At 40.1% G+C, this 16,442-nt stretch overlaps 1 protein-coding gene across 1 annotated transcript in view; it reads right to left on the bottom strand.

Moving 5' to 3' along the window:
• GUCY2F (guanylate cyclase 2F, retinal) overlaps positions 1–16,442 on the bottom strand; it is a 90,194-nt gene that overhangs the window by 56,186 nt on the left and 17,566 nt on the right. Inside the window, exons 3-5 of the mRNA XM_065916472.1 lie at positions 7,581–7,935; positions 6,130–6,214; positions 2,169–2,265 (exon numbers count right to left, since the gene is read on the bottom strand). Coding sequence (XP_065772544.1) covers positions 2,169–2,265; positions 6,130–6,214; positions 7,581–7,935 — 537 coding nt within the window. The remainder of the gene's footprint in view (positions 1–2,168; positions 2,266–6,129; positions 6,215–7,580; positions 7,936–16,442) is intronic.

Here is a 16,442-nt window from a genome sequence, read left to right as displayed (position 1 = left end):
CAGCCAAGAATACTAGAGTGGGTTGTCATGCCCTCCTTCCCAACCCAGGGACTGAACTTGTGTCTCTTAAGTCTCCTGCTCTGGCAGGTGGGTTCTTTACCACTAGCACCACCTGGGAAGCCCTACAAAGAGGCACACTCTCCCACTACTAGCTAAATTCAACAAAACTCTTCCCTAAACATTCTCTTTCTCAAACTTTTTTATGCTGTTTTCTCTGCCTAGGATGCCTATAGGAGCCAGGCAGGTAATATAAATTAATGAAATAAGCTGAGTGCATGCATGCTTAATGGCTCAGTCATGTCTGACTCTTTGTGACCCTATGGACAGCAGCCTGCAAGGCTCCTCTGTCCATGGGATTCTCCAGGCAAGAATACTGGAGTGGGTTGCCATTTCCTCTTCCAGGGGGTCTTGCTGACCCAGGGATTGAACCCGCACCTCCTGTGTCTCCTGCATCACAGATGGACTCTACCTGCTGAGCCATCGGGGAAGCCCCAATAGGCTGAGCAGAAGACAATGGAGAGTGATGGAAAGTGTGTCAAACAGCAGACACTGTTTTTACAAATTTTTCCAAAATGGCAAACTACTGCAGAGTTCCAGCCAATTGCCACAATGATACCCAAAGTTGATAGATCTTCCAACTTGTAAGGAATACCCAGAAATCCAAGATTTTATGTGTAACCTCATGATTCCAAAATTCTGGCTACAATTTTTATAACCGTAAAGATCAAACAAAAGTGGTTACCAGTTTGTGACCTGGGACCTAGACAAAGCCCATCCTTCCTTCTTTAAGACCCAGATTTGGTTCTGGGTCTCTGAGAAGTCTTCCTCCAGTAATCTGTCTCCTCTGAAGTTCTACCATATGTCTGGTTTCCTTTGTGCAACATGGCATCTACTCACTCTTCTGTATGGTATAACTTGTCTCTCTGACTTGACTGTAATCTCCATGAAGGCAGGGACTATGGGCCATCTCTTACAAAACCTAGCCCAAGGACAGGACATAGTAGCAGGCATTAATTACAAACAGCCAATACAACACAATCACAATCAGAACACCACCCTGTGACACTTAAATCTCTTTCACTAGTTGATTGATCCACCAAGCTTTTACAAGCACGTATTACCCCATCAGCACCACATCAGGTGCTACGGTTGACATTAAAAACAAAAGATGTACCTCCGCCCTTGGGGAATTTGCAATCACCTGTTGAGTCCAAATGTACAAAGAAGGGCTATTTAAAGTCATTGCTACCCTATTGTTCAAGGTACTTCACTTTCTCAAAACTGTTCTAAGCCAGCACTATCCAACAGAAATGTAATATGAACCACATGTGTACTTTTAAGTTTTCTAGTAGTCACATTTAAAAAACCTAAAAAGAAACAGATGAGATTAATTTCAGTAATGTTGTTGAGTTGGTCGTTCAGTCATGTCTGACTCTTTGAGACTCCATGCAGCACTCTACGCTTCCCTGTCCTTCACTATCTCCCAGAGTTTGCTCAAACTCACGTCCATTGAGTCGGTGATGCCATCCAGCCATCTCGTCCTGTCACCCCCTTTTCCTGCTCTCAATCTTTCCCAGCATCAAGGTCTTTTTTCCAATGAGTTGGCTCTTTGCATCAGGTGGCCAAAGTACTGGAGCTTAAGCTTTAGCAATAGTCCTTCCAATGAGTATTCAGGGTTGATTTCCTCTAGGATTAACTGTTTTGATCTCCTTACAGTCTAAGGGATGCTCAAGAGTCTTCTCTAGCACCACAGTTTGAAAGCATCAGTTCTTTGGCACTCAGCCTTCTTTATGGTCCAACTCTCACATCTGTACATGACTACTGGAAAAACCATAGCTTTGACCATTTAGACCTTTGTCGGCAAAGTGATTCTCTGCTTTTTAATACTCTGTTCAGGTTTATCATAGCTTTCCTTCCAAGTAATATAGTAATACACTTTATTTAACCCAATATATCCAAAGTATTATCATTTTGACATGTCATTAATATTTTGAAATACTAGAATGAAATATTTTACATGTTTCTGTACTATCCTCTAAATCCAACATGTATTTTACTCTTACAGCACATTTCAATTCAGCCTAGCCACATGCAAAGTGCCTGCAAGTCACCTGTGGCTTGTGGATACCACCAGGGGCCACACAGTAAGAGAAAGGGATGCTCCTTACCTTACTGCCAAAGTGGGGATTGATAAATGTCACATCCTCCAAAGTCAGTAGAATTCTGTTCGGTCCTTTAATCAACTGGATTTTATTTATACGATGTCTGAAACAAGCATAAAGTCAGAAGGTCATGGGGGTTGGATATTTTGCAAACCAGGGGGTAAATTCGCCCTATGATAGAAGTTAAAAAATTATACAAGATAATTGAGAGAATAAACACACAGGGATGTTTACCACAGTATCCACAGCAAAGAGAGAGAGCAAGTCTGGGCCTCATAACTTGCAATATTATAAAGACCAAAAGAGAAAAGTGAAAATGCTATTAAAGAAGTATCAGGAGGGAGGGTACTGCATAGAGATGGGTATCTCAGACTATTATAACAGTGATTCCATATCAAGGGCACATTCAAAACAACACCTCTGAATACTTTTAAAAAATATAACACCTTTTCTCATTTGCCACAGTATATATTCTAATAATATCAGGGCCAAGAATCATTAATCTCAATTTTACAAATACAAAAAATATTAAAGAAACAAAACAAAATTAAGCAAATTGTGTAAGATACCATTGCCTGAGGCAGAGCTGGGGCTTGAATCCTGGGTGTCTGGCTATGGGCCCAGATTCCTGCCCACAAGACCACTTGTCTTGCAAAGTTGCATCTACGTGTTGCCAAAGCAACAGGTTGAAAAGTGGAAAAATTCAATCAGTTGGCTGCTTTGTCTACATGATTCCAAACAAATGGGCTGACTGGTTTTTTTTTTTCCTTTGACTGAATTGGTCTCTTGTCTGAGCATTACATAGACACAGTTTAAACCTGATTCTCTCCAAACATGCCCATTAATTTGCGGTGAATGCAATTATTTCTTACAAATCAATTAGTAGACACAGAAGTTTGTGATGTCTACCCACACAGTCAGGTAGGTCCTCAGCTGAGCTAACTGGGCAACTTGAGGATCTCGAGAGAATCTTGGATTAGTGTGTGTGGTTGTTTTGTTCTGTTTCATCTCGGGGGCTCTGATAGCTAGAGCTCGGATTCACTTTTTCCATAATCCCTTAATGGTCACCCTGTGGAATGTATTAAAGCAGACAGCCAGAATGGGGGGAACAATCACTGAATCAAAATGCTTTGTCAGAAAAAAAAAAATGCTTTGTCAGGTTGCTCTAAGAAGTCTAAGGTGTCACTGTAGCTTTAAGTGCCAACAACCCAGACAGTTTTTCTCAGCGATTCCACCGATTTGTAAACAAACAATTAATGTGTTTCTAATTGTCTGCCAACACATATGTCCCTTATCATTGTGGGAGCTGCTGCCTTGCAGAGAAAATTAAAAGAGCCCTTTAGTGAATTCTTGGGTAGACTGCATGAATCTTTCGGCAAAGTAAAGCATCACTCCCTAACTTATCTATTTCATATGTGCAATGAATTGTCTTAAGGCAGGCACACCCGTAAAAATAATCATGCTACAGAATACACTCTAGTAGAAAGAAAACTGGATCCCCCAATCCAGAGATCTGAGGTGCAGTGCAGATTCTGTCATTAATTAACCAGATAACCTTGGATAAATAATTTAACCTCTTCATGCACCAGTGTCCTCATCTCTCCAGCAGGATAATAGTCCTTGCATTACTCGCTTTATAGAGTTGTTTTGAAAATCAAATGAGATAATATATGTGAAAGTGCTCTGAAAAGCATGAAGCACTATGAAAGTATAAGAGCTCATTATTACCATTATCATCATTAGTATTACAAAGCACGGGAGAGCTTTATAGAAAGGCGCGGCAATCTGTTTCGGAGTAGAGAGAAAGGAGGAGTTCAAAGAATCTTTTGTTTTGGGGTGGCTGGGTTCTTTGCACGTCTTTCTTTTTGAAAAGAAAAAAAACAACAATCAAAACACAGAGAAAAGGAAGGAACAGAGAGCCACTCTCCTGCAAGTAATCACCATCTATTACCGAAACTCATCAGCCGCTCAGCTCTTCTGATTGCAGCCGTGGTGGGCAGAGAGCGGGAGAAAGGCAGTGAAGAGGGGGCACCTTTTGTGCTTTGTTAGCTGGAGACCCAAGACCCAAGTGACTCTGGGAAACGACGTGCCTCTCTCCCGTCCCTGAGTTTTCTGTGGCCACTTGAAGCACCAATTGTCTCAAACTCATTTTCCTCTCCAATCATTTTCCTCTCTAATCATGTCCCTCTCCAATCATCTCCCTCTCCAGCCTTCTTTGCCCTTCAGCCCACAAGCTCCAAACAAATCCCCCCCCCATGATTTTTTTTCTTTTTTTCTTCCCTCCCTAAGAATTACAGGTCAGGCTCCCTCTGAGCCCAAAGAACAGTCCATTTCATGGGAAAGACCAGCCAGATCAGTCATTTGTGGGGGGCGGGGGGCAGTTGTCAAATAACATAAGCAGCCGAGTGATTCCATTTTCCACCCTGCCATGGCATCTTTTGCCATTGGGGAGCCAGAGCCTACTCCTCTTCAATTCTCTCTAGAGGGAGAAGATTGTGATTGGAGGGCATTTATATTCACTAAAAGTGGCTCATGATGTTAATTAAATACTTAATTCCTTGGCGGCAGTTAAACATTAAATTTATGTTCTGAGTAGGGGTATGTCACAGTCACAGAAATTCAAAGAAAAACTTTAAACTGTCATCTTTATCTAGTGTGCTTTAACAATTCATAAGCTACTTACAACTTTGTGTGGCTTTATCGAGTCTCTAATACTGGGGAGACTGGATAATAGTGGATTTTCACAGTGATACTAACATACTAAACACTAGGAATAACACCTGTCAGTTTCAACCCAGGATTTTATTAACTTGTTAGAATATCAGAGCTGGAAGGGCTCTTAAAGATCATCTAATCCAATTCCTTCATTTTACAAATAAGAAAATTCTGACCAAGAGAAATTCAGTGTCTTGTCCAAATTTACACAGATACTTAAGACACTCTATAGACACTTTTTTCCTTGAAATTTGCCCAAATAGTTCCATCCCGTTCTCCATCAAGTTCTTGTCATATTGTTGTTAGGACCACCCTTACAAAGAGATAACAAAGTTGCGGTTTACAGAGTAGAAAGGGTAAGTAGGAGGGTTGTGGTTGATTTATTTTTTCCAAAATCATCCTACTGTGGGGAGGAACCAACTGTTAAAGTGTGAAGATTATGAGAAAGGGGTGTCATATTATAAAGCCAGCTTAAGCCATTTATCCCTGATCCTGAATTAGTTCATCAGAGTAGTTGGTCATGAATTTAAGGATCTGAAGAAGAAAGATAAAGACTTGATGGTAATGATGATGGTGATGATTAGCTAGGACTGATTTTGTCCAAGCAAGAATGATAATAAAAATCTGCAATAGGATACCCTGGGCAAAAGTGATGACTCTCAAAGCAAAGATTCTCAGTTCCCAACAATCAGCAGGAGAGCTCCAGGTGCTTGAGAAGGAGTTGAGATTTACCATTTCTTGGGCACCTACTATGAGACAGGTATTGTTCTAGGTACTTTATTGGCTTTGGTTTATTTAATCTCCTCTACAGTCCTGTGAATTCATACCATTATTCCTAAATCTTAGATTCTAGCCAAAGTTTGCCTAATTCTTGGAACTTGTTAAAATATCCCAGTCCATACCACTTGTGGAGGGAAGTGTTTATAGGAGACTCTGCCAGTGGAAAAGGTAGCACAGATCGGGGGTAGGCAGTCCCTAAAGTACTAGCTCTCTTATTTCACAATAGTGTTGAGAGCCAGATCTACTCACAGGCAATAACACTGACAACACAGCTGAGGAAGTTATTCTTGGCATCATGAAAACACTTCACTCTAAATGGGGCCGGTAGGGATGGTAAATCACTATGGAAAAAAAGAAAATCAGTGGGTCATGTAATGAGGCAATTGTACTGAAATATGACTTCCCAGAAATCAATATTAACAAGGCTATTATGGGCTTGTAGTTTTATATACAAAAAGAAAAAAAAGTGTACCTTATAAAGTAAGCAAATCCAATAATAGACAGCAGGGCTATAAGCAATGCAAGGCAGACCATCACAGCAAAGGTAGGGTTGATGCCTGCAGAGAGAAAGAGGAAGAGGAAGAATGGCATCAGAAAGAGGCTGTATATAAAGGGCACCACAGAGCGACTCCTCGTGCTTTCTGGTGACTCTAAAACCAAGCTACATCTACCTAACTTATTTCTATTCTTCTCCAACACAGTCTGTCTTGTTGACTTTATGGACACAGAAAGCAATTTCACCGTTCTGAAGCAAAACTACTCACCACTCTGACAATAACAAATCACATGAATGAAGGCTGACCCGGGTGTTTCTTTGGAGAAAAAAGGTCATGAATGGAAAACTTTGAGTACGTTAATTTAAGTTGAACAGCAATAGAGTTCTTGAGAACAAATATGTTATCTCACCTGTGAAGGGTATTATGCTGCCTTCATAAAATAAAAGATCTTTTTAATCCACCCAAACCCACAGACCTCGTGAGTTATAGATGAAAAACGTAGCACTTGTCCTTCAAGGGTGAGCCTGGTTTTGATAATTAGTATTTTCACTAGGATGTAAATTGTCCTCTGCAAAAGCTAAGTGTTTGGATGGATTACTAAGATTTCAAAGGGAAATGATGCAAGTGAAGAGGTACTGAGGTGCTAAAGCAAAAGAGAAGTTGAAGTCTAATTCAAATAGATGCATTTGGTTTTAGAAAGGTGTGGGGTATACCTGCATAGGAATAATATAGATCTTCCAAATTTCTCCTCTGGCTCTCAGAGATTTGATGGAGTGTCCTCACTTCCACAAACTAGAGGGTTTCCATCAGTCAATCAAACTGTCAGTATTATGGGATGCCAACTGTGTTGGGTGGTTGGGGGTGGGGCATAATTATTAGCTCGGGTCCCTGCCCTCCAGGAGCAGTCCATTTGGGAGGAAGAGACACAATCAATACACAAGAAACAATTGGAGAGCAATTTTGTGCTAAGCTGTGAGGTACAGACTTTTAGTTCAATGGGAGTTCAGAGAGGAGAGAGTGGAGAAATTGTATTTCCGTGGTGGAACCTGATTGACAGGATTTGGATACATCAAGGAAAGGACAGGTGAATTTTCCAGCAAGGGAAACAATTGCAGATCATAGCATACAAGAGACCAAGATAAAGAGTCGTGCCTTCCTCTTACTAGAAAAACCTCTTTGGGAGTGGGATCCTTTTAACGACTGTGGGAGGCTTTTAAATTGTGGATGGTTATTCAAAGCTGCAAAGGACCTCTCATTGTCCTTATTATTTTAAATTAACTACATAGAGTTCCAAGCTGTTTATGTCACCTGACTGCAAATGATTGATTGTGTGAGTGTCCCAATATTAAAACATGCCTTCCCCTAAACAGGTTCCCTGTAACCCAAGCTGAGCCAAATTGACTACCTGTGATTTTCCATTCCTTACCTCCTTGACAGATCTTCCCATCTGTAAACCAGCATTTTGCATCTGCTTGAGGGGGCCTGCCACCAGGAAAGTGAATAGGGGTCTCTCCGAACCGTAGCAGCTCCGTTTCCATGTCCACAGTGTAAGTACTATGGAGTTCCCATTCTTTCCAGTTGGTGTCCAGTATTACATATTCTGAAATTCCATTTCCGTTTGAATCTGTCCTTATCAACTGGTTGAATCCATAGAACTGCATATTTCTGGAATGCTGAACCAGGCTGGCAGCACTAGCCCATCCATTTTCTTTCATAGCATTATTCATGGCTTGTGCGATAAAGTAAATTGAATTGTAGATGGTTCCAAACAACGGTGAAACCTATTTTTAAAAATTACAATTATCTTGAGCCCTAGTTGCCCTAGAGCAATCTCAGAGTGTATTCCAAGCCTGTGTTCATTATTATGGGCTGCACGTCTGAGTGGAGGTGAGCTATGAAGACCCAGAGGGAAAAAAAAAAAAAAGATTGTTTCTCAGGACTTGCTTGGTTTCTCCCCTGATTTTTTCTGTTTTTTTCCCCCAGGCCTTCACATCTTTAAATATATCAAATATGACAATTTTATGAGCAAACCAAATCATACACAATGTACTTTTATGCTTCTAAACGAAGAAAGTGATTTAGAGTTATAAAGGGGCTTAAAAAAAGTATGAAATAGATAAGAGGCACTCAAAAGAAATTTACCAGGTTAATTACCAGGGCATTATGGATGGTAAAATCATTTGGTTGGTAAAATCATTTGGTAGTTGGTAAAATCATTTGGTTCCCTCTCTCTGGGCTTCAATTTCTTCCTCTCTAAATTGAGGATACATAATCATGAATGGAGTCATCCAGTCTAGCTATCTTACCTCCTAGATATGAAAAGGAGTCCCAAAGAAGTTAAGTGATTGGTCAAGGTCGACTAGCAAACATTTGGTTTGCTGTTCAAAACGGTCATATGGGCTTCCCAGGTGGCTCAGTGGTAAAGATTGAACCTAGGGTTCAATCCCTAGGTTGGGTAAATCCCCTGGAGAAAGAAATGGCAACCCACTCCAGTATTTTTGCCTGGGAAATCCCATAAACAGAGGAGCCTGGCTGGCTACAGTCCATGGGGTTGCCAAGAGTCAGACATGACTTAGTAACTAAGACAACAAACAAAAACAGCAAAACAGTCATAAGATTTGCAGGACCATTTGTTCCTGTCCAAAATGTCCATGAGCATATTCTGTCCATGTCAAATGGTTCTGGAGAAGACCAAATATCAAGGACCATTTGGCAAGGACCAAATGTATTATGAACCAAATGTAGATAGATGTTTTGGTCATGACCAAATATCAAGGGCATTTTGGTGTGGACCAAATTTCTTATGGATGTTTGGGACAGGATCAAATGTCCTGCAAGGATCATGGTCACTCACCTAGGCATAAAATCAGGACTAGAACCCATGTCTGTTGATTTGGTTTATTTTAGCATTCTTGATTGAAACACATATTCTCCATGGTCACTTCTAGTTCTGAACTCCTGTGAAACTTCCCAAATCTTGATCTAGACCAGGGAGCAAATTTAGCTTGCAGACTTTTTTGTTTGACTTGTTTATAGGTTCTTCTTAATTCCTCTGACCCTCTATCATTGATGTGCCCTACAGCTCAGTCCTTGGTCCTTCGTCCTTGGTCTTCTCTATCTAAACTCACTCCCTTAGTGATCTCTTCTGCTCTCCTGGCTTTAATATATCACTCTATGCCATAAATCTCAGATTTACACTTCCAGTTAAGACCTGTTTTCCTAAATTCTAGATTCATACAGTCAACTGCTTACTTGGTATCTCTGCTTAAATTTCAGTGTACCCCAAATCAAACTCCTGATCTTTACCTCAAATCTTTGTGCTCCATTTACAACAAGGCTTTCCCATTTTTGTTAAAAGTCACTCCATTCTTCCAGTTGTTCAGGCCAAAGACCTTACCCCAGCAACAGAGCTAACTAATAGCAGAGAAGAAACCAACATCTCAATCTCCTGAGCTTTATTCCAATGATCCCCCTTCACCACCCTACCTTAACACACACTATAGCAGTAAGCATGGTGAATGGATGACATGTGCTGCCACTAAGGCATCCACACTTAGTTGCCTAGCACACACTGAGGTCCCTTTAGGGGGCTGCACTAACTCTCCCTCCTGACATTCTCAGATGCTCCAGTTAATTGTATTTAGGATTTCTGCAAGAGTCTGCCTGTTCCCTGGGGCTTGGGTTGGTTATGACAATAACTGAAGGCTGGAAGGTAGAGGATAAAATCAATACTAGTAAAACAAATGAGTAAAAACCCTCAGGGCAGCAAGTTCCTGAAAATAGGGAGAATGCTAGTATTCTGTTTCGAAAGGCACAGAGCCTTCTGTGAAAGGGACTGCATCTAATCTACCACCAAAAGGAAAGATTTGAACTCTTAAAAACAATATCCTCGCCTCTAGGCTGACCCATCCCATGGGGTTTTCAGCTGGCCAGCCCTCGCTGCCCTCAGATCTCTCGGACTGACCCCTGTTAAAGCTCACTGACAGTAACTCCCCAAGATGAATGAAACCTGAAGCTTATCCTGCAGGATTCTCTAGCTTCCACCACATATCACACACATATACACACACATGCACATACTCACACAAAAAGAGCCACAAAAGTATGGTAGAGGGACTTGAAGCTAAGGGAAAGAACACAGCTGTGGCAACGGCATTCATTTGCAACAGAGGGGCTGTCACTATGACCCACTCTCGCTGTAAGGGCTTAGATTTGTGTTCTAGCTGGTTTATATTGCCATTTTACCTGCTGTGCCCTTCAACAATGGTAACTGCCCCTTCCCATAAGCCAAAGGCATACTCTGTTAGCATTAGTAGCAAAAGCTCTGTAGTTACAGCTGTTGCACATAATGAAGAAAAGAAGAAGTAGAGGATGGGACAAGGGAAGTAAGAACACTCTTTACAACCTTCTGTGTTGGCTTCTGACTATAGTTCCAAAGAAGCAAGACAGGATTAGCAGGACCTACTGTCAGGCAGATGACCTTGTCACAGATCAGAATGGTGAAACCACTGGTGACTCAGCCTATTGGTTTTGACTATTGTATAGACCCGAATCAGAATGAATGAACTGTGAATAAATGAATGATAATTGAGATTTAATCTTTCATTGTTACTCAGAGATTTTGGGCTTCCCTCGTGGCTCAGCTGATAAAGAATCTGCCTGCAATGAGGGAGACCTGGGTTCGATCCCTGGGTTGGGAAGATCCCCTGGAGAAGGGAAAGGCTACCCACTCCAGTATTCTGGCCTAGAGAATTCCATGGACTGTATAGTCCATGGGGTTGCAAAGAGCTGGACACGACTGAGAGACTTTCAGTGATTTTGGCTACCCTAGGCCATCTGGAGCTTGTGTCCAAGAAACCAAGGTCTGGGTCAGGAGCAGTGATATTTGAATTTGTTCAGTGTAATGATTCTTGCTGTCATTAAGTTGACTATTATCAGTTCAGATTTACTGTGCTTAAAAGACACAAAACGCTTCCAAAGAATTTTGTCCTTGGAAGTACATTTAAAAAAAAAAAAAAAGATACCTGGCTTGGAAAGCATCATTTGAAGGACAAAATGGCAACATTACCTTTGAACCAAAAGCCAGGTGCATACAGAGATCAAGAAACCAAAAGGTAACTGAATTCTTGTTATTAAAGGTGATACCTCCAATAATGCACTTCCTGAACTTAGCCAAGAAATGGCTAATAGCCTAATCTGTTTGGCATGATACTCATGAACATCACACTCTTATTTTATATAGAATAAAGCACAAAGACAATTGTAGCTACTATGAGCGGCAGGCAACCTTTTCGGACAACCTATCTGGTAGGCCCCATCCTGGAAAGCTCTAGTCTTAACCACATCCCCATCAACCTAGCATTCCCCTGCTAGCCACCCATATCTATGGTAATGGAAAACAATAGGTGTAGGAGCTTCAGGTCCCCCAGGCTTGCTGAGAAATCCAGAGGACTTCTTTTGCTTAGCCAAATAAGGTCACATTTGGAAAAAATATTCAAAATATGTGTTCTAGCAACATGTATTTGTAGCCAATAGAATTTCAATGAAAACAAAGATTGGGAATACAATGAAAACGAAGAAGGCAGGAACTAAAACCTTATTTCAGAAGTCTTTTTGTGCCAATATATAAAGGTACAAAGGGTAATCCTTGTCCAATCATGCTGAGACCAAATTAGAAAGTTTGTCACTGATGTCCCACCTCCCAATCTCTCCATTCAGATTTATTTTTATCTTTTCACAGGTTGCCATAATGTTCTATCACCTTCTCTATTAGAGGAAAACAATTCAATGTGTGTGTGTGTCTGTGTGTGTGTGTGCTCAGTCGTGTCCAACTCCATCGACCCCATGGACTGCGACCCCACCAGGCTCCACTGTCCATGGTATTTTCCTAGCAAGAATCAAGAGTGGGTTGCCATTTCCCCCCCAGGGGGTCTTCCCAATCCATTGATCAAACCCATGTCTCCTGCGTCTCCTGCATTGCAGGCAGATTCTTTACCACTGAGCCACCAGGGGAACCCCAAACGTTACAATAAATCCATTCAAATCAAAGTATTAGTCACTTAGTAATGTTACTTTGAGTAAAATACTAGACATGGGAAATGATCTAATTTTTTAAAAGGCTATTGTGTGGTTAAATGGTCAGGTTCTGGTACTTCTGGTATTAGACTTGGGTTAGAATCCTAGTTGGTTTATGGACAAGTGGACAAGTTACCTTGAGCCTCAGTTTCATCATCCATAATAGGGAATTCAATCAGTTCACTTGCTCAGTCATGTCCAACTCATTGTGACCCCATAGACTTGATAATACCTAATCTGTAGGCTTGGACTGAGGATTCAATAAGACCATTTATGTAAATTACCTGGTACAAAATAAACATAGACTACATGATAGCTGCTACTGTTTGCATTTCAGAAGAGGAGCATAGAGCTCTGGTAATATCATCCTAGAAGTTAGTATTCAAGATCCTTGTTCCAGTCTTGAATTCATCACCAATAAATAACAAGAGTCCCAGTTTTAGATCCAGTGTCCTTAGCATCCTGAAATGGTAAAACTGTTCACCTTATTGGGGGAAAGATCTTGTTTCTATTTTGTTTTTCATTACATTACCTGCAGAATACCTAGGCTATCATAATAATAAAAATAACAACATTAATAATAACAATAAACATTTATTGAGGAGTCATTAGGTGCCAGGCAAGCTCTTTTATGTGTATTAACTCATTTAATCTTCACAACAACTGTATGAGGTAGGTACTGTTATTATTCCCAATTTAAAATTAATGAAGATACAGTGAGCTTAAGTAAACTTGCAGCACTCTGCCCTCAGAGCCCATGCTCTTAACTGAGGTTAATAAATACATGCTAAATTAATTAATGGATGGTAGTTAAACTCACCAATAAAAGAGTATCATGTATACCTTTTGTAACTTCTTTTTTTCCTTTCATGGCTTCCTTATTAAAGACAGAAAAACCAAAGCTTCTTCTTCACTCTCTTCCCCTTCTCAAACATCACTCCCAAACAAGAACAAGAACCAGAAACAGTAAACCTCCACATCTAATGGCATTTGGAGACATCTATAATCTTGAACCACAGAATATAAAGACTGAAACCTGCTACAGGAGTGGTAACTGATTTAGCAGAGTGGAGGGTGATTAAATTTAAGTACCTGAAGAGGGGACTATTGGTAAGCAACAAGGAGATTTGCCCTTGTGAATCCTGGAAGGGCTTAGGAGTTAGAGGCGCTATGCACAGAAGTAGGGGTTAGGCAGAGCACTAAAAGAGGGGTAGTTTTGAATGTGTGTGTACAGAATAGATTTCTGCCATCTACCTCTACCAAGGAGAGCCAAATCTCTGCAGGAAACAGGTTAAACGGATTCAGAGCAGCTCCAGAGCTGGAACACTTGACCCAAAGGACAGTGAAAATGAGGTGGGCCATAGAAAAATGAATAATGAAGCTAAAGTGTTCATACTTAATGATGAAAATCCCAGTCTACTTCTCCCAACATGGCTCCCAGAAGAGTGACAATCAGGATTACAACTCCCAGGAAAGAGATTGAAGCATTCTTCTCTGAAGAAAGTGACTAGCCCAAGAGGCAAGATCTACAGATATTCACACACACACACAAAAACAGCTGGCAAGTCAATTCCCTGATATTGAAACCTACAGGTCAACATGCCCACGATGGACCTTCAAATCCTTCTTTTAAAGCTTCACTGTTAAATATGACCAGACAGCCAGGATCATCACTTAAGAAAAGCTTCCAAGATTAAATAGAGAGACCAAAACAAAGAAAAATTAGGAACTGAGGGAGACACAAAGAGCAAAGGAAAACTTCAAAGAAACTATAATGAATATTTTCAGAGAAATAAGAGAAAATGATACATTCTTGAAACAAAAGCAGGATGCTATAACAAAATAGAATCAAACAAGAATTAATTCTTGGAAATAAAAAACATGATAGCAAAAAAATTAATCAGTAAAAGAATCAGAACACAAAATTGAGGAACTTTTTCAGGAAGAAACACTAAAAACAAAAATATGAGTGATACAAGGGAATTAATAAGACAATTTAAAAATTCAACCAAGAAAAAAAAAATCAACCCAGGCAATCTTATATCAACTAGTGGTATTTCCAGAAAGTACAAAGACAATGTTGCTGAGGAAATTACCAGACAAAAAGAAAAAAAGAAAAGAAAATTTTCTAGGCAGAAGGAACTTCTAGATTGAAAGGCCCTACCAAACATACAGCAAAATACATGTCAAAAATCCAGGCATAATCATGAAATTTCATTACACAGGGAATAAAGTGAAGTGAAGCGAAGTCGCTCAGTTGTATCCGACTCTTTGTGACCCCATGGACTGTAGCCTACCAGGTTCCTCCATCCATGGGATTTTCCAGGCAAGAATACTGGAGTGGGTTGCCATTTCCTTCTCCATAAAGAGATAACCTTAAAAGTTTCCAGGGAAGATAAAGAGGAGTGAAAACACGTTGCATCAAAGGATCAGGAATAAGAATAACACTGGAGTTCTCAACACCAATGACGGCAATAAGAAGACAAAGTGCCGTGTCTTCAAAGTGCTAATAGAAAATAATTTTTAATCTATATTTATGCTATGCTGTGCTAAGTCACTTCAGTTGTGTGTGACTCTTTGCGACCCTATGGGTTGTAGCCTGCCAGGCCCCTCTGTTCATGGGGATCCTCCAGGCAAGAATGCTGGAGTGGGTTGCCTCCAGGGAATCTTCCCATCCCAGTAATTGAACCCGTGTTTCTTAAGTCTCCTGCACTGGCAGGTAGATTCTTTACCACAAGCATCACCTGGGAAGCCAACTTATATTTATTACAAACTTCGTCAAACTATCAATCAATAGTGAAGCTAGAATAAAAGTTCACAGTGTAAAATTTTGAAAGTTTAACTCCTGTATATCTTTCTCATAATCTGCTAAAGGATGTGCTCCACCAAAGAGACCATAAACAAGAAAATGGGAGTCATGAGAGTCATGAATAGTGAATCCAACAGAGAAAAAAAGAGAAAAAGGAATTTCCAGAGTGGCAAAAAGGAAGATCCTATCATAAGAGTTGTACAGCAACTTTAGGGAGCAACAAGTTTAGATTGGAATAGGAGGACAGAGAGCCTCAGGAAAAACAAATGAAATTGATAAGGGATTTAACAGATTTTGCCATGTATAAAATTGTTTTGAAAAGATTCTGTAGTTTTATCAGACAGTGCAGAAAGACTTGGAAATCCAAATTAAGGGAAAAAAATTAAAAATAAAGAAATTGTTAACTCCAGTAAAAATCAAAAGTTATAACTGAAATGAATTCTTATCATAGTATACCACATGGATTATATATGAGTGATATTTAGACAGGTAAAATATTAAAAACATAAAATATGAATTTAACTAAAAGGTGTGACATAATTGAAGTCTGAAGGAGGGTAAGAAAGTATATAGGAGAAATAGAACTGCCATATGACCCAGCAATCCCACTACAGGGCATACACACTGAGGAAACCAGATCTGAAAGAGACACGTGCACCCCAATATTCATTGCAGCACTGTTTATAATAGCCAGGACATGGAAGCAACCTAGATGCCCATCAGCAGATGAATGGATAAGGAAGCTGTGGTACATATACACCATGGAATATTACTCAGCCATTAAAAATAATTCATTTGAATCAGTTCTAATGAGATGGATGAAACTGGAGCCCATTATACAGAGTGAAGCAAGCCAGAAAGATAAAGAACATTACAGCATACTAACACATATATATGGAATTTAGAAAGATGGTAATGATAACCCTATATGCAAAACAGAAAAAGAGACACAGAAGTACAGAACAGACTTTTGAACTCTGTGGGAGAAGGTGAGGGTGGGATGTTTCAAAAGAACAGCATGTATATTATGGTGAAACAGATCACCAGCCCAGGTGGGATGCATGAGACAAGTGCTCGGGCCTGGTGCACTGGGAAGACCCAGAGGAATCGGGTGGACAGGGAGGTGGGAGGGGGGATCGGGATGGGGAATACGTGTAACTCTATGGCTGATTCATATCAATGTATAACAAAACCCACTGAAATGTTGTGAAGTAATTAGCCTCCAACTAATAAATAAATAAATAAATAATTTTAAAAAAATAAAGTATATAAGAGCTTTAACTATAATGGGAAGTGAGCAAATAATATCCAAAGTAGAGTAATCAAGAAATCAGTAGCAGTATGATATTTAGAAATATAAATACCACAATAGAGAACTAAAAGACATAAAAGTGGTTGTTTCTG

Source organism: Muntiacus reevesi, chromosome X (genome assembly GCF_963930625.1).
Source record: "Muntiacus reevesi chromosome X, mMunRee1.1, whole genome shotgun sequence".
Classification (NCBI taxonomy): Eukaryota; Metazoa; Chordata; class Mammalia; order Artiodactyla; family Cervidae; genus Muntiacus; species Muntiacus reevesi.
The sequence above is the reverse complement of the archived record's forward strand: the minus strand, read 5'-3'. Positions and strand labels throughout refer to the sequence as shown.